This window comes from Epinephelus fuscoguttatus, linkage group LG10 (assembly GCF_011397635.1).
Source record: "Epinephelus fuscoguttatus linkage group LG10, E.fuscoguttatus.final_Chr_v1".
NCBI classification, from domain to species: Eukaryota; Metazoa; Chordata; class Actinopteri; order Perciformes; family Serranidae; genus Epinephelus; species Epinephelus fuscoguttatus.
Genome location: NC_064761.1, coordinates 5,080,554 through 5,107,299, shown reverse-complemented (window position 1 = coordinate 5,107,299; position 26,746 = coordinate 5,080,554). Strand labels below are relative to the sequence as shown.

At 40.0% G+C, this 26,746-nt stretch overlaps 1 protein-coding gene across 1 annotated transcript in view; it reads right to left on the bottom strand.

Moving 5' to 3' along the window:
- The window catches only part of LOC125895872 (inactive N-acetylated-alpha-linked acidic dipeptidase-like protein 2), a 791,425-nt gene that overhangs the window by 496,269 nt on the left and 268,410 nt on the right, over window positions 1-26,746 (bottom strand). Inside the window, exons 3-5 of the mRNA XM_049588047.1 lie at window positions 25,565-25,741; window positions 22,065-22,242; window positions 18,194-18,355 (exon numbers count right to left, since the gene is read on the bottom strand). Coding sequence (XP_049444004.1) covers window positions 18,194-18,355; window positions 22,065-22,242; window positions 25,565-25,733 — 509 coding nt within the window. The 5' untranslated portion in view covers window positions 25,734-25,741. The remainder of the gene's footprint in view (window positions 1-18,193; window positions 18,356-22,064; window positions 22,243-25,564; window positions 25,742-26,746) is intronic.

Here is a 26,746-nt window from a genome sequence, read left to right as displayed (position 1 = left end):
AGAGAGAGGGAGCAGCAACAGCCAGAGGAACATGTCCGAATCTAGCTAACGGTAAACACAGACGTTCATTTCTCCTTTCTGTTATGTTGTCAGATAACTATACTAACAATCCAAGCCTATCTGTGTGAAAAAAAAAAAAGCCCCTTTAGGAGACGTATTTTGACGTTGTTTGACGCTGTCTGAGTGCCCTATTATTTAATATAGCACGTGCTCACGGGCTGCAGGGAGGTCAATCTGAGCTTCATAAACATTAGTTCACTTTTAAGGTGTATTTATACTTCTGTATCAGCTCTATGCAGAGCCTATGCCATAGCCTACACATGTGACCTACGCCATTGTGAGCATTTATACTCGTGTGGTGGCGTGTCTGTGTCACTTTGCAATACGCCTCCAAAAATACTAGTCGGCAGCAGGGTTTCTGTGAGGTTCTGTAAAGTTAAGTTGATTAAGAACGCACCCAAACACTCATTAAACATGGCTTAATAGCGAGTAATACAGATTAACCTGGGATTCACAGACAAACCACTTCTCTTTTGCAGGACACATTTTCCCCACAAATTGAGTTTATTTGATAGGGACAATGCAGGTTAACATGGTACCACTTCCACTCGTTACGAACAAGTTGATGTTGACTGATGTTCCCCATACAGAGATTATAGCTATTGCTAGTTTCCAACTCCTGTCCCTAGTTAGGCTTTTAGTAAAAGAAAGAAAAAAAAGAAAAACATCAGAATCATCAAGGTTACATACTATTACAATTAAATTTACAATACAACAAAATACAACATGCTAATGATTTTAACACAAGCCTATAGCATTTTATATTGTATAAATTAGCCTAGCGGCTAGCAGAGATTTCTTCTACTCATATGAAGCCAGGGACAACAGCAACATTTAACAAAGGTAACGTTACAAAATTTGGTTCCATTACAACTCACATGATTCACCAACAAAAAAAAGAACTGCCTCAAATTAGCCTAGCAACTAGCAGGGATTTCCTCTACTCATATGAAGCCAGGATACATCACACACAAGGCTTAAAATGCTATTTTGTGGAGGATTGTCTTTGCATTTTATTGTTAATTAACTATGAAATAAAAGTAAATAAGTTTGTTTCCATTGAGGGAAATGTTTTTTCAGCTTACAAAAATAGCCAGGAGGTCTGCGTTGCCACAACATGTAGTTACATTGCTGGGGAGATGCACGTCACGACGTAGAGGCTATGCGGTAGGTACGGCGTCGATGCAGAAGTGTAAATCCCGCTTTACATGCAGGGTTCAAGGCTAAGGTTTTTTTCACTTCCTTGGTCGGGCAAGTTGGTCAGAGATCTACTTGCCCAAAGTCAGTTTTTAGTTGACCTAAAAAAAACTGTTTAATTTAAGCGGCTATCAAATAACAAAGACTGCAGTTATTTTTATGTTATGTAATCTTTATTCACACTGTATTAATTAAAACAACATATGTCATGTATTGTAGCTCAATTTCTACACAAAAATGACAGTGTCAAATCATGTGAGTGCAAGTGAAAACCAGAAGTACAGGCTTCATTCAGCCTTCTTTGTTTATTAGGGCTGTAGTCGCCCGCTCGATTGGTTGATTTATTGCCACTTTAATTTAATTTCATGAGGAGTGCTACACTAGAGGCTGTATGCAGACTACAGCCAAGTGCTAAGTGCTAATGGGGGTGTTTTCAGAACACCCCTGTTTCAAAGGTAACAGTCTGTCTTCAGAACACCCCTCTTGTTTTCACAATAATGGATTAGCCCAACCCACTGGAGCAGATAGTTCAAGAAACTACCATCAAGTCTTTCTGGAATATTTAACATGGTGTACCATCTAAAATGGTAAGCTGTCTGCGTTAGGATGAACATATCAGAAATATTTTAATGTTTTAGTCTAATAATCGCTTAATAACTGCAGGCGCACTCCACGACAGCTTCAGACAGCGGAGCAGCTGAGCTCTGCTCTGTGCCTTCGGACATGCACAGTGCAGCATGTAGAGAGGCCTCAGTGTTGATTGGCTTCACTTGTGCCATGTAACCAATCAGTGGGGGCTGTGGGCAGGACATTGTTACACAGCCTGTGCCGGTGACTTCAGGCAGAGAGACCGCTGCATCAGAGCCGAAGGAGCACGTTTTAAAATACATTTATTTTATCAATTAGTTATTAACTTTTACTATTTTTAGCAACTTGCCGATCGGGCAAGTGAGTTGTTAGTTTACATGCCCGACCTTGAGTTTTACTTGCCCCGGGCAATCGGGCATCCGTTATTGTTGAGTCCTGACTTGTCAAGTTAATTGAACTCAGGACACAAATAGGCCTTTTTAATTTGGCTAGTATACGCTATGTACTGTTCCTTGGACAAGGGTTAGGGTCACTTTAACTGTGGCTCTACCTGCTGGAGAGAGAGGAGGCAGAAGAAAGAAAGCAACAGATTGCAAAAGCAAAATGCATCAATTGTGAGTTCTGGCCAGTGTTTATCCCCCTTTATTTACTCCCTTTTTTGTTTTCTTTAAATTATATCCTTAATGTGACTTAACAAGAAACATGGGGCTGTCTAGACAGTTTAACACCCCTTTAAATTTATGTTATTATCACCAGGTATAATCATCACAACTTTGTTTCTGAAGAATGATGTTTTGTTCATCATTTTGGCATGGTGAACAGGTCGAACTAATACAATAACCATAAGTGCTGGCTGCTGTTGGCAAACATCATTGGTAATATGTCATCCAGAGTAGTCACCACAACCAAAAAACATCTCATGTAGACGGCAAAAGAGTATAGAAAGGAAGTTGAAACATGTCCCAAAGATTTCTGCTTTAAATGAATAACACTATGCTAAAGAGTTGCCATGCAGTTGGTTGCACCAACAATAACTCTAAAAATATTGATGTCTGATTTGTTACCCTGACATGTCCTAAAAGAGATAAAAGATGTGGCTTAAAGCTATAGACCAGAACAGCAACACATCATCACCGACAAAATATGCTATCACAAAAGTTGGGAACCAGGAAAATGTCGAAAAACTGTTGTACAGCAGCTTAACCCAGGTTTTCATACTGAGACATGAGGCACATAAGATACAAGATTAAATGGCAAATAGACTGCATTTATACAAGGCTTTTCGAGTCCCATGGACCACTCAGAGATCTTTGCAACACTTGGGCCAATTATCCATTCATACACATTCATATCGTGGTGGCTAAGGCTACCATACAATGCAAGGTGCCACCTGCTTACCAGATAAACATTCACATGCACAATCACACACAGATGGCACAGCCATCAGGAGCAATTCAGTATCTTGCCCAAGGACATTTCTACATGCAGACAGCAGGGAATCAAACCACTCATTTTTTGATCAGCAGACAATCTCTCTACCGTCAGATCCACCTCAAATATTTACTATTAGTGTGGTCAATGGCTAAATTAAGGTTGTGACAGTTACCACTAAGGATAGCTAACATTAGCTTGAGTGGGAGGCTGCTGTGGACCACAGCCTCCTACTCAAGCTACTGCAGCCTGCGGTAGTCATACAGTAATGTTTTAGCAGCATCAGACTGTCATCACCAACTCTATCTCAGCCTAAACAGCTGGCTCTAAACACATTGGTTTCTTACAGGCAAAACTTACCCATACCTTGTTATTCTGAATCAGCAATATCTGGCTTCTGTATTGGGTCATTCATCCATTTGAACAAGTGAAGACGAAAGGGACATGACGGTGACCAGCCTTCATTTATTAATTCATTTATTCATGTCAGGTTTGGGCAAGGAACAAAAACAATTACTAGATATGTCTATGAAACAAATGTTCAACAAGAAATAAAAGCATACCCACATGTCAACATTACAATCCAAACATGCATCAAATTGCATCTACATCATCTTGTATGATGATGGATAAGAGGCCTGTCAAAGGTGTGCTTCGTTTCCACAGGTAAGACCAAAATGCAGAACCACAATGACAGAATTTAATCATAACTGAACCAGAATTTAAAAGTAAATTGTTTATTTAAGCTGCAGATTGTGTTTTTAGTCCTCTTATCACTACCATTTTAGTATACATCTTCCATAAGTGTTGCACATCTCTTAAACACATCTTTTAAGCTCAGTGACTGCATGTTTTTTTGTCGAAATGCATCTTGGGAGTTGCAGTTAGCATGGTATTGCTCCAACTGTAAGTCTTGTCTATGGGACTCTCATTTGTATGGGACTCTTACTCCTGGAACCAGGGGTGCCAGAGTGCAGTGCATGCCTAATTGCCAATAAGAGTATAGTAGAAATCACTCTGGGTAGACATCTAAGTACTTCTGCTTAGCTACCTACACTCCACAGATAAGGACACTTGTTCATTTAGCTGAATCGTGGCAAGACGAAGCCATTATTTCTTAGTATTTGCTTGACTCACTTGGACTGTTAAAGAGTCCAAAAAAAGAAAAGACTAAATGTACACTGGTTTGTGAAAATGAGCTTATCGATTATACATTTATCCGTGGATTTTGAGTTTTGCACCTTAATACTGAATTGAACTGTATTTTATTTGATTTCTTGAGGTAAATTGCTTAACCACTGAGGTGTGTTAAACCAAAACCTACAATTATGCCCTATTCGCACAAGGCTGGAATTATCCAGGGGCCTTGGGTAATTTGTAATATTTACAAGGGTCGTCTGTGATCTTAATCCTGTGCAAATCAACAATGTCTGTTATTTGTTAAGTAAAAATTCCGTCAAAAAATCACCTATCAATTTTGCTAAACCTGGACGTCATGTGATATATATTAGTCTCGCACAAATGTTTGTGATCTGGGGCCATATTTAGGTTTACTGTTTTCTCCACGCCTTGTTTCTGTCTCTTTCCCAATCCAGAATCATGGAGGCTGTGTAGGCCATTACACATGAAAGTTTTTACAGTATTTTGGCTGCAGGAGGCTCATCTTGCTACAGTATGGAGACCCATTCGAAGAAGAACCAAGCTCAAATCAATCCCAAGAGTAAAATCTCAAAAGATGATTAGATGAATAATGCAACTGCGTGGCAGAATCACTTCTGTTTCTGTCTTCTGCAGAGTTAAGATTCAAATGACTGTGTACATCATATCTGGGGGTCACTGTCAGTAAATAAGAGTAAAATACAGTTTTGCTTGTCCTGTGTTAATGCACTGCACACATCCAACACATGCTCACTCCTACCTCTTCACATATCAACGTTTGGTCATGGACTTTCAACGTCGAGCTATGATGAGCAAGGTACCCTGGGTGTGTTGCTTGTTGATGTTCTGGGACACCGTGTCAACTTCAGCCTGTTACATGCATTGTCTGCTTTAAAATACACTTCCGTTTTCACAGGTAATGTACAGTTTGCATTCAGTCTCTTTCAAAATAAAGACACTATGATGATACAACACTGCAAATTGACACCACATGGTTAAGTTTGGCCAACACACGCACATGGTTGGGTTAAAAAAAACAAAGAGCAGGGTTTGGCTCCGAGGAACATATGGGAAGTGAACACCGGTCTCCCAGGTGAAAGTCGGTGGTTGTTGGTTGTTGGACCCATCCACCACCCGTCCGACATGCCCCACCTGGACTTTTGCCCTTTTATTTTCCGTTGTTGTCCCACTCACATTTCACACCCTTTGTCTGTACCTGGCACCTGAAGTCACTACCCAAGTGCCAGTATTCCACAGATTCACAGACATGGGGTTAATTTCTGAATCACATGAAGTAATACTAGTCCTGTGCAAATCTGGCTTTAAGGTGTTTACTGGTAAAGGTGAACTAGTGATGCTGCAGGTGCAACAGATAAAACAAGAACTGAGTTTACTCAAAATAAAAAATGAGAGGACAAACTAACTAGTAACATAATAGAAACTGTTGGAAAATACCTATCAAATTAAACTCAAACAGGTTTAAAGTCAAACAAAATAGTGACAGAAAAAAAGAATGAGATTTTAGAATTTACTTAATGTGTGAAATGTGTATGATCCGATACCACTTAATGTCTAATGTCTCCCAGTAAACTGTATAAATACAGAGTGGCAGTTCAAGCAGAGGTCCTGTATCCTCACTTCACACACATCCTTTTTTTTTTGTCATTTTCCAACTTATTGTCTTCAGCCCCAACTGATGTTGACAAAGTGACTTGACTATTGTGTACTCCCCAAGAGCAGTCATACACTTTTATATTTCAAATTGGTGGAAATCCCCTTTAATCTACTCAACTTAATACAGGGCAAGTACAGCACCTGAAAGGGGGGGGGGTTGGACATGATAAAATGAACACATGAACAATGAAATGTAATGTAAACAGCCCTGCATAAACACTTTATTCGGCTTATTATGTTCAGCATGTTGTTTTGACGTGTATGTTAGTTTTTCATTCGACCCCATGGCAGTGTAATATGAAGCCTAAGTGCTGTTGCTATGGTTATGAAGTTTGTTTTTTGTTTGTTTGTTTGTTTTTTTTAATATTTTTGGGGCATTTTTAGCCTTTAATGGATAGGACACACAAGCATGAAAGGGGGGGAGAGAGAGGGACTGACATGCAGCAAAGGGCCACAGGCTGCTGGGCCGCTATTGACGTACATACTGCACAGACAGGGTAACAAAATAATGTCAAGGCCTTGGAAAATAAAGTGCTCATGTTAATTCATCCACAAATGGCTGATGTGGAAAAGAGCTTGTGCTATTATGGCCAGAGAGTCATTGCAATCAGTCACAGAAGTAGCTGATTTCACTGATTAACACTACTTTAAGGAGAGGAGGAAGTAATCAGTGAAATGAGCTGCAGTGGAATGAAGGTAGATGAGAATCTGTAAACAGGCGGATGCTGGGACACAGTTCAGAATCAGAGCTGCAGGATGCCGTACACCTACAGGAAGTGCTATTCACAAACTATCTCATCCAAATTTGGTGCTATTTCTTTTTTATGTTAAAGTCACATCTTTCTACGTCTACATCCTCAAGCTTACTGAGTTTTAGTGGGAAGCTATGTGTGGCTGTTTGAAAATGAAATAAACAGGATGTCACCGACAGACGACAGAATAATGAACATAGCCACTCTGATGTCACCCGTTGGTTTGGGGACTCCTGTTTTAAAGCCTTCAATTTGGCATTTTAGCAGTCACCATCATGGGTTTTTTTTGGAGCCAGAAGTGATCATATTTTGAACAAGAGGGTGGAGCTGTGGAGAGCCTTAGTAACATTTAAACAGGTGAGTTATATAAAATTTCACCCCTTGTGCAGATGTCATGGATAGGGAAATTAACTATAGAGACCAAAACTGTGTTTTGCTGTAAAGTTGGACAATTTAACATGGTTATCGATGGGGATTGACTGGCTTTTGGAGCCAAGCTGAAATGGCCATTCAAGGAACTGCAATTTTTGGCCATCCTCCTTCTGAAGGTCTACCTGCATCAACTTTTCCGTGTAAACACAATCTTGATATTTTTTGCCTTATAACATTTACATGACTGTTGTGTTTGCAAACACATCCAGCTGATACAAAACAACATAGGCATTAATTTGTAATGATGTGGTTTAGTATCTGATGAAGTCCAATATTCACTCACTCAAAACTCAGTTTTTGTCTCCACCAACTCTGGCTCTTTAGCTGCTAAATGCATCTCTCTGTTCATCAGCTGCTTACTTTGTCTGTCTACTGTTTGGCTTATTCAATGAAATTGGCTGCCTGCTGCTGCTGGACATTGGTTCATAAGAGCAGTAACACTGAACCAAACTAGAGTTTCAGCCTCACGTTTGTATGCCTCCATGAACCAATCTAGTTGCAGTCTGTTCAGACTCATATTTAGCCATGACAGTTGACAGTGCTTCAAGTATGGATGTTGCTGCAAAGAAGCTACAACTCAGATGCTTCACACACATCTTCCCCCTGCCACCGCAGAATATCTATAAAATCAAGACAGTTTCAAGGTGGATAGATTCATGTCACCAAATCAGTATATTTGACCGAAAGTCTCCCAGTCTGTTCCTAAGTTAAGACATTCAGGAATGGTCAGAAAAGTATTTTTGCAGAACATTATGATGTCACAGTAAGGTTGAACTTTGACCTTTTGGATATAACATGTCACCACATCATCATTTTATCTGATTAGACATTTGTGTGAAATTTTGCCGCGCTTTGGAAAGCAGAGCTAGAGGGATAAACAAACACGGCAGCACACCGGTAAGGTAAGACAACACGTTTACATGTCGTTTTCTATATGTTCTCTGACATTTATCCTAACGATATGAGGCGGTCTTTGTGGAAAAAAAGCTTGTTTAGTGGACTAACTTTGCACTTGAAGGTATGCCCGTTCACTTACGTTTTAACAGGTCTGACGCTACTAATGCGCCCCGGGTGTATCTAGGCTAAGGGCTAACATGCTAACTATTATTTCTAGTCACTTGAAACAAATTTAGAACCATAGGAGACGGGTTTAAATAAACTGAAATTTCCCTTTAAGTTCAAGTGGACATTTGTGCTAAATTAAAAAAAAATTCCTCTCAGACTTTCTTGTGATATTTTGTGCACACATTACTGTGTGGAATCTAGTTGCAAAACTGAAATAAAGTATTTTTATTTCCCTTCATTATCCAGCGAAGTACACTGTACAACCCTCATGTTCGAGGTGGCCACCATTAACTTGTTTTTAATAAATGGCAAATAGAAATTCTTCAAGGCCATACATGACTGAAAACTCAGCTGTAATCCTAAGTCCTCTGAGGAAACAGGCTGTGTGATTGGGAAGGATTCTCTGTGATAAATGAGGCTGTAAGCAGAGGGTGAGCATTTACCGTAGCGCCACCTCACTGATTAGTGTCTGAGGCAGCTTAAACTCCATGAAACCTTTCAATGACTTTACTGAAACATGACACTCGTGACCAAGCACTCCTACGTTCAGCCCACTTTCAGCTGCTCTGTCTCCACACTCTGTTTCCAGGTGGTTCAGCTTTCTTGCACAAAAACTCCTGAAATCATTCCCTTTCACTGAGTTCCAAGAAGAGTTCAGCTCATCTGAAAAGTCATTGAAATGCCGGTATAAATTACTGATATTCACTTTAAACTGGACAAAGTCTGTTAGTGGTGTAATCAGCTGGAGAGAGTAAGCTAAAGTGACATAAGCAGTTTTCCACTTTAAGGCTTCAGACTGGGCAATGTTCAGTTATTTCTCCTGTGTTTTCTTTAATCATTTAAGCTATATTTAACACATTAAATCCCCAGAGCTGTTCTAATGAGACATTTTCATATACATATAATAGTAAAAAAAAAAAAACAACCACATTAGTGTGACTCTCTACTACTGGCTGATGTGACCAAATGGTTGATTATGAAAGGTTTTGTTGTGAATAGCATGGCAGAATATCACCAAACACCAAAACCATTTGTAAACAAGCTGTAAACATGTTTATTTCTTTTGTAAAGTTGGGTATTTTAACTTGGGAGTCTATGGGGATTGACTGCTTCATGAGTCAGCCTCAAGTGGCCATTCAAGGAACTGCAGTCTTTGGCACTTCCATGTTGGCTTCATTTTTCAGCCCTGGAGGTTGCTGCTTGATTGGATCAGGATGTTTAAAAGTTAATGAATAATCTACATCAATTTCAGTTATCACAAGAAAGGCAGTTTAATGGGGTAAATAGTGCAGAAAGTCTGACTTATAGAATATATCCCATGGAGGCGCTGGGATGCATTGTCAGTGATAAGGTTGTTTCAGGCCTTTTCTCCCTCACCCAGGCAATTCAGCCTGTGTTATCAGTCCCCGGCTTTCGTCCCAGCAGTAGTTCACCTCGGGGCCTCCGTCTTCAGCCAGAGCCACCTAGTGGCTCTCTCTCTGACGCTAATGATATTCTTGATGACCCTCTTCTTAGCCAGCCCCACTATCCCGAGCTTTGTGAAGACTCTGCAGAGAGACCGGCCTGCAAAGCCCTGACATCCCACCTCGACAGGCTTACAGCGGGTGATCCAGCCCTGCCCTTTGCACTGCTCCATCTGTTCCTGGTACTTGCCACGTTTTCACTCTTGGGTTTCATCCATGTGCTCCTCTCAGGGTACAGTGTGTTCTACCATGATCACTTGTTTGCTGGAGTCATAAAAGATGACCGTGTCTGGACGTAGCGCTATTGAGGCAATGTGTCCTGGAAACTGCAGCTGCTTGCCTAGATCAACTCTCAGTTGCCAGTCAGCTGCTGAGGTGAGGAGGCCAGATGCTGATTTTAATTTTGGGATGTTTTTGTCTCCAGCCTTAAAAAAGGTGATGATCGTATTTGGGCGATGGTGTTTGCTGGTGGTAATGGCTGGGGCTACTGTCTCTGCAACTGCTTTCCGCACTTGATCATGCTACCGGCAGCAGCAGCCTTCGATGTGTTCAAGGGATCCTCTTCCAGAGCACAAAGCACAAGATGGTGTTTCGCTCTTGCCCCAGATGGCTGGACTTGGTAGGCCGTCATAAACAGTCTAGGTCAGAAATCGGACTCGAAATTAGTCCGCCCGCAGGATGTCATCCCATGCTACCCTCTGCTGCAGATTCCCACTAAATTATTCAAAAATGTTAAAAAAAAAAAAGAGCTGTACTGTACTGGTTTTCCTGGAAGTAGTGGTTTTCCAAAAAGTTCAGATAGCCATGCTTATGGTCAGTGTCAATTTGATTTGGTGTAAAAGCTGTCGGTGGTAGTTGTTGTTTTTCTTTTTTTTTTTTATATATGCGACAATCTCAATGTAAAATTGATGAAACCCATGCAAGAAGCATTTTTATTGAGGGAAACAATGGCACACTTAATACCCAAAAAACTAAGAAAGCTAAGAGTAAAGCAATATTTGTATTTAACATTAAGCTCCATAATCCATCTTGTCATTGGTAAAATGAGGTCCACGTTGTGCTTTGTTTGTACGTCTTCATATAAACAGAAAAACATAGTGACAAACAAAGAGTGCACAGCAGCAACACTGCAACCATAACCATAAACTAGTAATCCATGACACCAGTTGTCCTGGTGCCAGCAAAGCAAGATCCATATGAGCTAGATAAAGATTTGTCACCCCAAGACATCATTCAGCCAGAATCAGTACAGCCCACGGCTCCAAAACAGCAGCTCAAGGATTACCCTTAAAACAGAGTAAAAACTCTCAACCTAAATGTTCACATTTTAGATTTGTGTGGGATTCTATGCAGAATACAAAAGCCATAAAATGCTCTGATGCACTTCCCTATAGCTGTGAGAGCCAATTTATTACAGTAGTATAATTAGCAGGAGAGATAAGTATTAGACGGGCCAAGATACTAGCAATGGGAAACCATCTTCTGGGGATTTGAACTTAATCCAGTTTCCCTCAAAGTAGTTCTGCGTACTTACACACCTCTTTGAAGTTTAAATTGAAAAGAATTGGATGCATAACGTTCCTACAGTGACGAGCTAGAAAAAAACTGCTGTGTTTTGACGAGACACCCCTGATGAGGGAAAAACATTGGAGACCTTTTGGCTGAGAGACAAGGAGGAGTGTGAAATATAAAATCATAAAAACGAGCAAAAGTCATCTCTATTCCAAACAGTGAACATGTTGACTGTCATTTGTTAAATATGGAGCTACTCAAGCAGGTATTACAATTACTTAATCAATCACGTATTGAGAATCCCACTAACCAAACAGCAATTAATTCATACTGAGATATTTCCCCTGTCTAGTCATGCAAAGCTGTTAAAATATGCTCCCCGACTGTCTCCTTAGTCTCCCTCTAATTCTCTTAGGTCTGTCTCTGTCTTCATAGCTCTTTTCATGTGTGTATTTCACTTTCTCTGCTACTTTCTCGATCTTGCTTCTCTTCTCCCAAACTCAACACCAAGTTACTCAGGCAGCTTTATTTCTCTTATTTTCTGTGCCTGATAAAGTAAATAATAGAATCATCAGGCTAAAGGAAAACTTATAGGTTTGAATACAGATGAACATGCGTTGTTAACATAATGAAAGAGCCAACTCATGATAAGAGTATCGGCAGAGTTAGTCCAGGAGCATCCAGTCATTACTGTAAAGCTGTGCTGTTGCAAAAGTTCCGCTACACTGTTCGCATGGCATTCGTAGTCCCATATAAAAGGCATATCTGTATATACAGATGACTGCATAATGATAGAGTTCAATGCATGATTATCGGCAGAGGTGGTCAGGAGCATCAGTCATTACTGTAAAAAGCATTCTTGTAAAAATTAGTGATCTCATGATAAGAGTATCGGCAGAGTTAGTCCAGGAGCATCCAGTCATTACTGTAAAGCTGTGCTGTTGCAAAAGTTCATGCATGGCATTCGTAGTCTTCTCCGGCTTATATAAAAAGGTACATATCTGGGGGAAAAGTGTAGCCATGACTAGTGACTGGCAATATATGATTATTTGTTCAATGCATATTTGCAAACCTGCAGAATTCATTCATTCATTCATCTTCTAACCGCTTCATCCTCTTGAGGGTCGCGGGGGGGCTGGAGCCTATCCCAGCTGACATCGGGCGAGAGGCAGGGTACACCCTGGACAGGTCGCCAGACTATCGCAGGGCTGACACATAGAGACAAACAACCATTCACGCTCACATTCACACCTACGGACAATTTAGAGTCACCAATTAACCTAGTCCCCAATCTGCATGTCTTTGGACTGTGGGAGGAAGCCGGAGTGCCCGGAGAGAACCCACGCTGACACGGGAAGAACATGCAAACTCCGCACAGAAGGGCTCCCACGCCCAGGATCGAACCGGCAACCCTCTTGCTGTGAGGCGAGAGTGCTAACCACCACACCACCGTGCCGCCCCCTGCAGAATTCATAAATAGCATCAATTTCATGTCACCAAAAAGGAATGTGAATCAATGCACACATCATTTTATACTTTCATTATTACTATTTTAGCTTAAGTTACATACATAGATGTAACATACATACAATGCTTCACCTATCACTGACCTAATAATGTAATTGTAGAGATGACATTTTTATATAATGTTCTTTAGTGAAAACAGTAGTTATGCTATGGGGCTTGAATTCTGTTGTCAAGGTTTTCAGTGAATATTGTCTTAGAGCCTGTTTTGAATGTTAAATAAAAAGTGAAAACTGGTAGGCCTCCCATTAATACAGAATACCGAGAGATGGGTTGCACACATCAACTCTTCCTGGAAAAGAAGGGTCAATTTTCAAGTGGAATTTTTAACACAAAGCAGAGCATTTCCCAGGGGAGTTATCAAACCGGTAGTTTGGTGCATTTGGTCTAGATAGAGGAGAAAAAACAATATGACTGTTGCATTTTAATTCTCTTCCAGTTCATGTAAACACTGACCCTTTACAAATGAACCAAGGGGCAGAGATGGGCAAAAATACATCAAAATGTATTTTGATACAAAATACCCCTTAAATAAATGTATCAAAATAAAATACATGTATTTTGTATTTTCAAATACAGAAAATAGTTTTTTTCTTTGTCTTTTTAGCAGTGACCCGCAGCTCTATAGGTCACTCTGTCGGTTGGTCCGTCCATAAAGCTTTTCGTGAATAACTCAAAAAGTCCTTGACCAAAAATGCTCAAAATTTACATGCTGCAATTAAAGACCACAAGTAACTATGCCAGAAAGAACAACCATGATTCATCCATTAATGGTGTGATAGTAGCAAATTTGGTCACAGCTATTGCAATACGTATTTTAAATACAAGTAATAGAAATACTGCCCATCCCTGCCAAGGGGTTAAGCACAAAATTTTACTGGCTGACAGTTGATTAACTAATTGGACAGTTTTGGTGATGTAATCCTGCATCAGCAATGCTACATGGTAGAGGTCCTCATGGATCTATCCAGATCCCAGGACCCCTGATCAGAGCTGGGACCCATACAGGTTTGGGTCCAAGTTTTGTTATGGTCAGTTGGGTCTGGGTTGGGTGCCATTCTATTACCACAGGTCCGAATCTGTTTAGTATTATGTGTAAAGCCTGAGTGGATCAGAGAAGACCCCTGATCAGCTCTGATTATGAAAAAATGCATAACCGCTGTGAGTATGACTTGTGTGATGGATAAAATAAAATAACTAGACAACTAAAACATTATTAAACATTACATACATACAGTAAGATGGGTAAGAACAGTATGTTATATATAGCTAGACTGCAAATTGACAACATGTAATGAGTTGTGAAAAACAGGTAGGGGGAAAAATAGTTTCAACAACCTAAATGAAGAGTTTGTTTAAATGAATCAAGCAGGTTAGGTGTGACAACACCCTAAGATGGTAAATATTGCTTGTGACTCAAGTATAAATTCAGAGGTCAAACTAAACTAACTTACTCAATTTGCCTAGTGATTATGAGACATGTTAAACAATTAATCTCATTCAAGATCTTGGTGGCCTTAGTACCATGTTCACACATCATCACAGATGCAGGGATTTTATCATCACCCAATAAATTAAAATGCGTTTTAATGTGTGCAGTGCTTGTATCCCACACCATGTAGTTCTTCATTTGAATAGAAACCTCAACCATTATTTGACAGCAAACATTTCCCCCCATTTGTACTGCTGTGTAAGAGACCTTGTCCCTGTCCTTTGTTTCTACCTTCAGCATTTATTTATGACAGACAAGGTCCTGTTGTACTCTCAACTAATAATGTGCATAAACTGCTATTACTTTTCTATGACACCAGACACAGTAGGTAAAGCAGCAGTGGAGACTTGCTGTCAGTGACCAGAATAAACTTATTCAGGAGATGGGTCTTTATTTCTGATTTCCCGTTACACAGTCAGTGGTGACATTGGGCCTGAGCATTCAAGGCTTCAGCCCAGAATATTTTATAAATAACCCCTAATCTGATTATATAGGCTATATGTATATTTTTCAAAAAAAAAAAAAAAAACAAGGAATAGGCCTAACAATAACTGAAAAAGCCCCAAATCTCATAATCCCTTTAGATGGTCATAGCCTGGTTTGGCTTGCCTTGGTTTGGACCACCAGCCCAGCCCGCATTTCCATTGCAACAGGGCTGTTCACTTGTGGATGTGTCTCTAACTGATGATGGCTTGTCTTGACTTGTTACGTTTAAAAGCAGAGTGTTGATCCATGGCTAAAGTCCCCTGTTATTTTTGCTGCCTGTGTTTTTCACAGCAGGGCAGGTAAAAGAAGTTTACCTGTTGGAGGTGAGCCATTTGCAGAGGTGTCCGTTGTCTGCAGCTCTAAATCTAAAATTTCACTGTGACTGTTTCTGCTTTTACTTTCCTCCCTGTCCATTATTAAACTTGCCTTTATTGAAGAAAAGACGCTAACAATGTTCTGCTAATGCATTGATTGTAACATTTCATATCCTATAGATTCTTCACAATAAAAAACCCTGTTATTTTGTTATGTATAAACTTTTATTGTGAAGCAGCAAAATAAGGAAGTGTTGAGTTTTCAAGTAACAACCTGTAATTCGGCTGATAGCAAACATGAATAAGTAAAATAAAGCAGATATCTAAAGTTAGAAGCTACTAAAGTACTGAGAGCTGAATACACAGAGACTTCTCTCTGGTCTCCTACAGACGGAGGCAAGTAGAGTCTCCCAGCAGACGTGGCTTGTTGGACCTACTCTGGAGAAGGTCCATCTCTGGCGCAGCTCGCGTGGCATGGCGCGTCTCAACTGACAAAGGAAATGCAAATCGGCATGGCATGGCTTGACTCAGCGTGGCCAAACGTTACAATGAAAAAAGGCCATAATAGTTTGTCATCCCGTTCCTACTTGTACTTTAATAATATACGTAGTTACATTCCACCACCGTTAACATAAATACATATTGTAGCGTCCTGTCTGGATGGATGCATTGAATGAAAAGGACTGACCTGCTTGCAACCGAGTGTTTATTCAGACACAAACTTGGTTATTGTTGGCTGTAACCACGCAATACAAAACACACATTAGCCTTGCTCGCTAGCTCCTGCTGCCTCTTTTTGCAGCCCCGGAAAAACAACAATAAAAATAATGCACCGTGCCCCAACGTTACTTCCTGTCTGTATGTAACACTAAATTTACACCTCTTGGTTTTTTCGTAATAAAATTGCGTGGAAAACAAAACATTTTATACATTTTTTAAAGAAAACTAGAAAAATGAAAGTCAGATAGTCTGGCACTTGGCACCTCCTCCACCCTGTTCTCTACACACTTACTTCAGACTGGCATCAAATTATTCTGCTGAATACAACTTGTGTTTTATCCATTTAGACTGGATTGTTTAATGATTAATTACATCATATTGTGTATAAATTGCGTAAAGTAAAATCGCAGTGTTTCTAATGCTTTATAGCACAAAGGCAATACGTTCCAATGACCAAAATCATAACACCACCACCTGACACCAATTTGCTGGCTGTCTCTTCTAGATCTCATCTGTGATTAGCTAATGAAATCATCTAGTTTGTGAAGATGTGGCTTATTGTACAGCAAAGGTCAATTACAGGCCACAATAGCTCAAGGGGAAAGGATAAAGGGGAGTGTATCCACTTTTCTATCTAGGTAGATCTATCTTACAGTTCATGTCTCCAACAAACACAGAGAACCAGAGGTCACTGATAAAAAAAAAAAAAAAAAGATGATAAATGATAAGTGAATTAACTGAGGACTAGTAGGTGGTGAAAATAACCATCAAATTTAATTAGTAACTGTCATCTACTGAAACAAATACTCAATCATCCTCACAGATGGTTAAGATGTTGTATGTGTGGGTCTTTGGCAGTTGTGGATGGATGGGTGGGGGTGTTTCTGGCACCTTGAAATATAAATGTGAGAAAATAAATAATGAAAAGCATGGAAAGCTCAGAGAGGGAAACCATGGTGACATGATTGTCTCAGTTCAGTGGCAAAGCCAGTTATCTCACAGAGACACATACACCCAGTCATCCCGTGATCCTTTGGCTTGGAGAAGGCAGCGTTCGGGTTGACAGAGGTTTGTATCAGTGTTCAAAAAAAAAAAAAAAAAAAAGATTTGCTACCTGGTGGAGAGTCTTTATCTCTCGTATCCGCTCTGTCTCTCTACTATCTCTGAGTCTCTCCCTTCCTGTTTGGATATAAATAGATCAGCGCCTGGTGAGACGGCAACAAGTCAGACTGTTGATAATGGTTATCTTAGACTTAGGGGGCATCAAACAATGATCCTCTTTGTCTGTTTTGTCTGTTTCCTTTGAACATCCATGCAACTCAACTCCACCATAACAACATTGCTTTGCTTTTCCAACAACTCCTTCCAAAAATCCTCTTTTCCCCTACTTTCTAACCCTCTTTTTGTGGCTTCATCACTAGTATTCACTTTTAATTGTATCAATAAGATTAACAAGTCCACCAACCCACATTTTAACCAAAAAAGTACAGATTACTGTAGGACAATGTAATTATATTACTACTTCTGACACTTCCATGGCTGATGGTTGGTTAGGTTTGGCAGCTAAAATGACTTTGTTAAGGTTCATGCAGACATTAAAAGAGGAGTATTTTGTTTTGGGAAAGACTGTGATCATTATTAAAGAAACCAACATTAACTGATGGGATATGAGGAAATGCAAACTTTGGTCTCCTTTGTCAAAGTTATGTAACAAAACTATAGGTGAACCTACTGCCAGAAGAAATGTTCCCAAATCTAAATACCAATTATATTTGTAGATGGAAAACATTCACCTGAAGATAACTCAAATTGTTTTTTAATAAAAAAAGAACAAAATTGCACTACAAAGTAATTATTGTCACCAAAGAAAATAACCACTGTATTAAACCTATTTTATTCACTCAATCTTAGCTGATTTATGCTTGTGGAATCTGTAAAACAAATACAACAATATGTTGTCTAGACGCTCACTTTGTTTTCTCTTCCTTTGTCATTTCTCTTTACCATCAGACACATTAAAACAGAAACAATAAAGACAACAGATGAATTAGTATGCACAATCCACCCATGCTGCAAGTTATTATTCTACATATGTAAGCCTTGTTTTGTGCCTGCGTTTATTATTCGACAAGCCTTTGCAACCACTTAGCACCTCTCTCTTACTGTGAAGCCAGCGTGAGTCAAGAAGGACTTTTGAGTGGGTGGATCTGCAGGATGTCACACGCCTCTTACTGCCTTTGTTTCCACTTTGTATCCACAACAAACGTGTAATTCTTTCACTGAAATGTGATTTTTATTTCTTTTAGCCCAAGTTGGGGGGCTTACCTATGAAGAGCGTTGATCTTGTCGGCTGTGATCCCTTTCAGCAGCTCCTCCAGCAGGTCTGAGCTGTCAGATGGAGGAACAGGTGGTTTTACAGTGGGTGTGTGAGTGAACCAGCCAATCAGGAGTCCCAAGACAAAAAGCCCCACTCCTGCCAGGAGGTACCTTAAAGAATGAGACAAAGATATGAAATGACCACTTACTAGCTTTTATTTCTGAAACTGTCAACAGCTTCTCACAGTACTCCTCAGTGGATAGAGTTTGTCTAGTATTAGCTCTGAAAAGAGAGTAAGATGCTTAGGAATAAGCTGTAAGGTGGACTTTGACTTAATATTTTTATTAATAAACGAAACATTCCAAGGTCAACAAGGAACTCTGATCAAGAAATAATGTATGTACTAGACCAGTGGTTCCCAACTGGTGGGTCGCGGTCCAAAAGTGGGTTAAGGGTCCATTTGGATTGTACCAGATTGTACCGGATTGGGAAAAACTGACTAATAGTATCCACCAGGTACTTGTACCAAATGATAAATTAACTTGTATTTGTATAGTGGTAGCTGAGTGAAAGCTTTTGTTGTTTTGATATAATAATGATACAGCATTTTGGGGTTCACATAATGTCGGATAAACTTGTCCATCTCCCCCAGAGAGCAGATAAGGTTTAATGAGCTGGGGACAGGGGCCGGGGGTACGGAACCCAGAAAAAAAGGCTTCTCTATTATTTAGTAGGCTTTTCGATGTAGTTACGTTTTTGTGGCCTTATGTTATATTTCAAAATAATAGTAATAATATTAGTAAAAATATAAATGTGCTAATTTTTTGTCTTCCTCCATTTGTGGTGCCCCCCATGGATGACAGCGCCCTTAGCATTCGCCGATACTGCCTATGCCACAGGCCGGCACCGACATTCACCCATTTGCACACACATTCATACAAGATGCCATACAGGGTGCTTCTCAGTTAAACTTACACACACTCAACAATTTTGGGTTCAGTATCTTGCCCAAGGATACTTCGATATCCTAAAGCATACTTTGAAATGTGGACTGGAGGAACCAAGGATCGAACTACCAACCTTTCGATTAGTGGACGACCCCTTTTACCTCCTGCCCTCAAAGTAAAAACACTGCCTGTGCTTCATGTGCAACTTGACATTTGATAGGCTGCTATTACCTTTTCATAGCAGCTCAGTCAGTATTGGTGCTAGTGGCTCAATGCCTAAGGGCACCATTCAGACCTTGACTTCAAGCACACTGCGGAGGTGCTTATCTACAGTAGATAGATAGACATAGCCCTTCTATCCTAGCAGGTGCTGTGGCAATTGGAATGAGTGCTTGGAAATGTTCTAGGGATATTCAGACCTCAGTCTTACACTATCTGGTGCAGTCCCTTAATGGCAATGAATGGTGTTATAGAAACATACACTGGTACACTGATGATGATACGAAGAGGCACGATCAAGCACTAATGCCAGTTTAGATGATATGACTGTAGCAGTGAAGAGACAAAGAAGAATACTTTAAGTAACACTGCCAATTAAATGTATATTAGTAGAAAGTTCAACATTTATATGTAAAACCATGCTGATATGTATGAACTGGTTAATGATAAGGGGTGGGACCCTGGTTAAAAGAACAGGTTTATCCACCTCATCATACACCATCAATGTAACCTGTGTCTATTATGGTTTAGAAGACATAACGAATAGGTGTTTTCGCAGTAACACCAGCTGACAAGCCACTCAATGCGACAGCCTTCTCTTTTTTCACATTGATTTGCTTTATCCATCTCTGTGACTAAATGCATTAAAATCTGGATTCATGGGGCAACAATAGGTTTCTCCTGAGATTGTCTCCCTGTAGGTTTATAGCAGTAAAGAAAAACTCATAGTCAGGCAGCTAGTGGTTCGGCCACATAGTTATGATTCCAACTGATGATTCCAATACCTTTAGAGGTGTATCAGACCCAACCAACTGATTGAAAGCTTCAAAACACTGATAGATCCAGCTGGCATGGGAGCCAAGGAAGAGTTAGAGAATTATACAATGGAAATCAGGGCCTCCCGCCATGCACTGTTGCTACTACCCTGACCTCAGTTTACAGCTAGAAGATACTCCATGATCTTGTTTTGTACAGTATGTGTTTTTGAGTATTTTTCTCCTCTTCTCAAAGTTATATGAATGAATGAATGAAATGAATGAATGAAATTTTTATTTTCGTGTCTGGCTGCCCCAAGGCAGCCCATTCCTCATGGGATTATTCAGACACATTTTAAAACAAAACATTTTCCAGTGCCATCACGCAAACATAAAATAGTAAACATGACATATACACAAGCTGCAAATAAAGATCAATAAAAAAAATAAAAATAAATAAAACAAAATTAAATAATATAAGGCAACATAGTGGCACAGAGGCAAATAATGAAAAATGAAAATGTTGTGGAATAAGCAAGTTTTGATTACACCTGTTGGCAAATGAAGGCCACAACTGTGTAACTGCTCTAACAACATTGCTTTGCTCATTCAGTGCTGTAGAATTTCTGACACTCACAAGGCTGATGGTCCCTTAATCAAAGGCTGAATATGGAGCAACAGAGTAATGTGAGGTCACATCAGCATGGTGACAAGGACTGTAAATATTCCCCATGGTTGCTTTTCACAGCTGTCACCCCCATTGTCTTTAAAGTCTTAATCCATAAATTGTCCATGTTGGTTTCATCTGGGAACACCGACTGCTACTTATTCTGCTGTAGCAGATCACCGGAACACATCAGCTCAGTCTTGTAGAAATATGTGAAATGGACCCAAATTTTTAACAATGCATCATGTGATGCTGGGCACAAAGTGTCTTAAAATGACATGCTGGCATTAGGAATACATTGTAAAGCAAAGTCAATGAGGATCTTTTGCTGTGGTGGGTACACAAATTAAGTTTAAGAGCCAGAGAGTCTGTGTAGGCTGCCAGGAGGACTGATGGATGAGAAAACTAAACATAGTCTTTCAACCAGGAGACTGCTGTTCATTTCCTGTGTATAACCAAGTCAGTGTAGTTATGTGACTTGTTGACTTTCATTCATTCATTAAAACCTTTATTTAAGACTGAGGAAATCAGTTGAGGGAGACCCTCCTTAACAGTGATGCCAAGCAATAGCAAAGACATTAAAATTAAAAACAACCAATAAGCAAGCAAAGAACCATCATGCACACTAATCTAAATAAATGAGATCATACAAAATGACAAAAAATAATAGCAATATATAATCGCTAAAAGTAGAAATACAAGATTATTATGCAAAGTACTTTTCATATTAACACAAAGTATTTTGTGTAGTATGTAAGTTCATGTCACTTGCACTCGTAACTGTTCATAAAAGATTTTGCATTGGCAAAGTTTTTGTGTTGCCAGCATGTAATTTTCATCAGTGCAGCACTGAGTCATGGACTGAAATGTTTTCTGTCTTTTTAACCACTTTTTATTATTTTTTGCACTTTGAGCACCCGTCTTTTTGTGCACGATAGTTCTGAATAAACTGGCAGTTTTTGGCATTGATCTCAGCCTGTGAACCTTTTTTTTTGTGGCTGTTCAGGCCAGTTGTATTGGTGTCCGGGTAACTCCTCTGCCGTCCTTTCTTGGTTGTCCATTGTACTGACATACCCAATATCAACTTTTTTGTTGCCCTAGGTAGGCACAGTTTCAAAGCAGCCTTAAGACTTTGCAGCATGTTATTTCGACATATGCATCTTTAAGAGGTTTTGTCCATTCCATGGAATTTGGGGAGTCTGTGTTGAACACAAACAAGTTGTAAATGTGACCCTTCTGTACCTGCAGCAAACAATTTCTAACACAGTGTCTATAAAGGATATAGAATTACCTGAGCAAGAAACAATGGAGTCGCCGTTGGCCTTTATGGCCCGGAGCCCTGGTGAAGTGGGAGATGTAGTTGGGATCTTCCTGGAGTCGTTCAAATCGTCCATGTGGTGAAACTGAGACAGATGGCTGGATGGGTTCCATCAGCTCGGGGTCAGGGTCAGGCCCAGGGTCTGAACACCCTGAATGTGAAAGCAGTGAGAAATAAGAAAAGATGTGTTAACCCACCAATTATGCTGAAATTATGCTTTTTCTGGTAACTTACTAACAAAAAACTCCAACTGTAATGCGGAAAGCAAACTGTAAATGGGATATGGAATAAAAACTTAATGCTTAGTTTTGAAACGATCAGCACACTTAGTTGAGAAGGCATTTGTGAGGATAGAAAACTACTACTGATACAGAACTCCAGGCACAATTCAAAACAGAGTCCTTCAAAGCTGAGGAACTCAAGTCTAGCTTTAGGGTACTTATGAAGTTTCTCTCTTTTGCAGTTGTTGGCAGTGGCAAACTTCTCACATTAAAAGCAGCATTTTTTTCACAGTGACAGTTTGTTTCAAATTATGGGTAAGCGATTCTGAAGATTTTCTGAGCAAAACACATTTACGTAAGATCATCAAAAGCATTGGAAAGAAACTTGTTTTGGAAAGACTTCAAGATCAATTGCAAAAAGACAACTGAATCATATATTTATCATGAGCATGTTTAAGTCATACATGCATCACAAAAGGTCATATATAGGCATGATGAATCTGGCAGGATAAGGTTGTGCATCTTTATTACATTAAGGTATATTACATCTCCAAATGTCAAATTACAAACCTGCACAACATGAAAGGGATTTTGCATTGTTAACTAGCTGACAGAGTTGCAGGATTTTCATTAATGTGGCAAAGTGTTTTATAAATAATTCACAGTCATCATGTCAACATCCTGACAGCAATCAGAAAGTTTTCATTTACATTTCATATTAGCTGTTAGCTGAGCTAATAGTAAGTAAACTAATCACCTCCACATATTGCTTTAATTGAGATAAGCCCTGACACGCTATGATATGCATCATCACAATTATTTGTTCACAAAGGATTTCAGATTATCAACTTTGTATTAATTGTGTTTGGCTGCAAGGCCAAGTGATGTAAAATTCGGGAATGTGCTCGTCACTGTGGCAAGACTTTTAGAGGTATTTCATTAATATTTTAACAAACTTGGTCTGAAAGAAAATATTTGACCAAATCATCAGATCTGTCATTCCGGTCTCACGCTGAAGTCATCGAAAATGTCAGACACCCAGAAAGCTATCCTTTCACGTTGGCATGATACCTGCCCAGTTGCCATTATTGTTTAGTAGTGCCCTGCAATGTCAGGGGGAAATACAGTAGGACATCAACGAAAGTTAAGGCAGCAGAAGTTTGAGTAGGGCTTGCGGAAGGGGTGATGGATGGGTCAAACAACCCTTGACTTTCACCTGGTGGCTGGTGTTCTCTTTCTCGTAAGATTTTAGAGCCATACCTTGTCCTTTTTTTCTAAACCCAACCACTTGCTTTTGTTGATTAAACACAACCACATGCAAGTGTTGGCAAAACATAAACACCTGCATTTGTTGTTTACAGGGAAAAAAACTTCAATTTGTGATATTGTACAGACATAGTGTGTTTATTTTGAAGGAGACTGTATGTAAACTGTACATTTCGTGTACATATTTTGAATGCAGACATCAGGCAGAAGTAGACACGGCGTGCCAGAACATCAACAAACAATGCAACCACTGTACCTTGCACGTCACATCTGGGCGCGGAAAGTTCATGATGAAACATCAATATGTGATGAGGGCGGAGTGAGAATGTGTTGGATATCTTATGCCTGGTACAAACTACACTACTTTTCTGCCCGTTCTGAAAGTCACTATGTCACATTACACGATTGTGGAGTCATAAAATTGTGCCGTGACTTGGCCGACAGACATGACACACTACATGATGGTCCACACCAATTATCTCCGGTCATCTTTCACGATGTGCGTGATGTCATCGGGTTATTCTTGTCCTCTTTTTATTACTTTTACACTGTACACTGTGTCTGTTCATGTGCCAGCCGAAATGTTGTTGTAGTAATGTAAAAAAAAGTGCTAGCAGATGGCAGGAGCTACATTTGAAGCTCTGTACACAAACATACAAGTCACTGAATCCTCCACAAGTTCCTGCAAATGTTTCACAATAAAAGACTGTTCAGAAAGTGAAGGGATTCTCTCAACCAAAAATGTTAAGGGTCTTTTAATTTGAAAAAGATACAGGAAGTGCTGAGTTTGAAATGACGGCGCGATGCATTAATTTTATCAAGGTAACGGGAGCAAATAAAAAGTAAAAATATAAAAATACAGAGGGATTAATAAATAACAGCCCGTTTATAATGTAGTCTGTTTCAAATGAAGCTGGGAGCCTCTGCAGCTGTGGTAAGAAAAAGCCCCGCCGCTATTTGTTAATTTTCCTACTTTATGTCCTCCATTATGAAGAAATAACATTGTTTACTAACTTGATGTTAACGGTAGTACTCAGCAGGTTGACAAAGTGCCTCTACTGTTTCACACCATCATTTTTCCCTTTTTACTCTGTGTGGTAACATCCCTAGAGGTACAGTTGTCTACGGCAGCAGATCTCTCTGTGTTCCTATTGGTCAAAGTGACGGGAGCAATCGTAAATGACAAAAAGAAAATCAAACATGCTAGACTTTCTGTTGGAACGTCGTGAGGCGTCCCAGACGTGGCGTTGGTTGTTGTTAACTATGACGCACTACATGAAAGGAAACAATGGATTATCGTGTACGACACTCATTGTCATTTACGATCCATGCCGACAATGTACGTCGCTGCGTCGGGCTAGAATCGGGCTGATAGCGTGAAGTGTGTACCAGGCATTAGCTGCCAGAAGGGCTGTGGGACATTGAGAGTGTAAACCAATTAAAGCAAATTATGGTTCAGACATATCCAAAGTCCGACCAGGGGGGCCATTAGTGGCCAGTGGACCAATTTCAAACAGCCTACAGCTTGTCTATCAAAATATACTTTAATTTGCCCGCCACATGATATTGGTTAATCAAACAAGATCATTTTGCCTTTTTTCCGTTCACCTCATAATGACGGGACTATCTTACAGTTTGTTGACATGCACCATCTAGGAACTACACATGTGGAACTAATGTGTCTACATAAACAGGTGGTAAACAAGAAAACAAATGGTTCCCAAACAACAGACATTTCCTGCTGGGTAGCAGACATGGCCACAGCAAAGAAGTGTAAAATTGACAGTGAGGGCCACTGCTTTTAGGAGCTTTGGAAAGTTGAATAATTTTTACTGAGAGAAGGCACAGCTGTGTCTGTCTCATTTGAATGTAATTAGAAAAATCATAACAATAACCCATATGATGTATGAAGCAGCTTGCCCCCAGGTGTTTCCACATTATCTAACCTGGTCCCCATACAATAAAATTTGGACATCCCTGCCCTACCTGATCTCTGGCAGTCTACGTGTTGCATCTGCATGCGGTCCATGCTGGGTCCAGGTTCCTGTAGCTCCTCCTTGTCCAGGTCCCAGTCAAGATCCAGACCTCCAGAGCAGTGCAGAACCTCACCGACCATTGGGCCAACCTGGGCATCACACACCTTCCTGTACGCCATGTTGTCACCTGGATTTCAAATGCATCACTTTTTCATTTACAATGATTTAAAAAATGGATTTCTATGCTTAACAGCTGTTTTTTCAAGTCGCTGGGAAAAAGTTTCATAGTTTCATAAAAACCATCCTGGGATCACACTGTTACACATTCTTGACAGGTTGCCAGACTATCAGAGGGCGCATAGAGACAGACAACAATTCACACTCACATGCACACCTATGGGCAATTTCAAGGCACCATTTAACCTAACATGAATATCTTCTGACTTTGATAAGAGCTGGAGAAAACCCACACTGACACAGGGAGAATGAGCAAATTCCACACAGAAGGGCCCCAGCTAGTCAGGCGGTCCAAACCTGCCTTTCTGTGAGGCAACAGTGCTAACCACTGCAACACTGTGCTGCACTGTGTTTACAAAAAACAAAAACCTGTCCAATGCCAGACAGACAATGAAACAAGATACTGGAAGTAAACTTTGAGGAACAAATTCATTACTTTCAAGGCATATCAAATGCTGAAACACTGCACAGCAGTTTATATTACAATGAGGAAGAATTTTACACACTAGAAAGGTATCATGTCTATTGCACTGGGGCGAATGTTTAGCCAGCTGTTTTGTTATTTGTTGTTGTTTTTTGCCAGAGCCCCAACTGAAAACGAGCAAACTATCAACATATCCTCTGTGGACAGGATTCTTCTCTTGTTTCAGAGATTTGATGAGTAGGCACAAGTACAAAAAAAGTGAAAGATAAAGGTGAAGGTACAACTTGCACTTGCACTTGGAATGCACAACACACGGCTAACTAAGTATTCATATTCAGCACAGTGCACGTTGAGATTTGCAATGTGTATGAAGACCACTCTGTACCTCACATGGGCAGTGTGTGTAGAAAACCTGGTATTAGCCACCTGGGTCAGATTAAGACTGCTCACTTGACTCAAGGTAATGGATGTTACATTAGTGCTGGATATGGAAGAAAACGTGGTAAGTGTAGTTAATAGCTACTTTGGCTA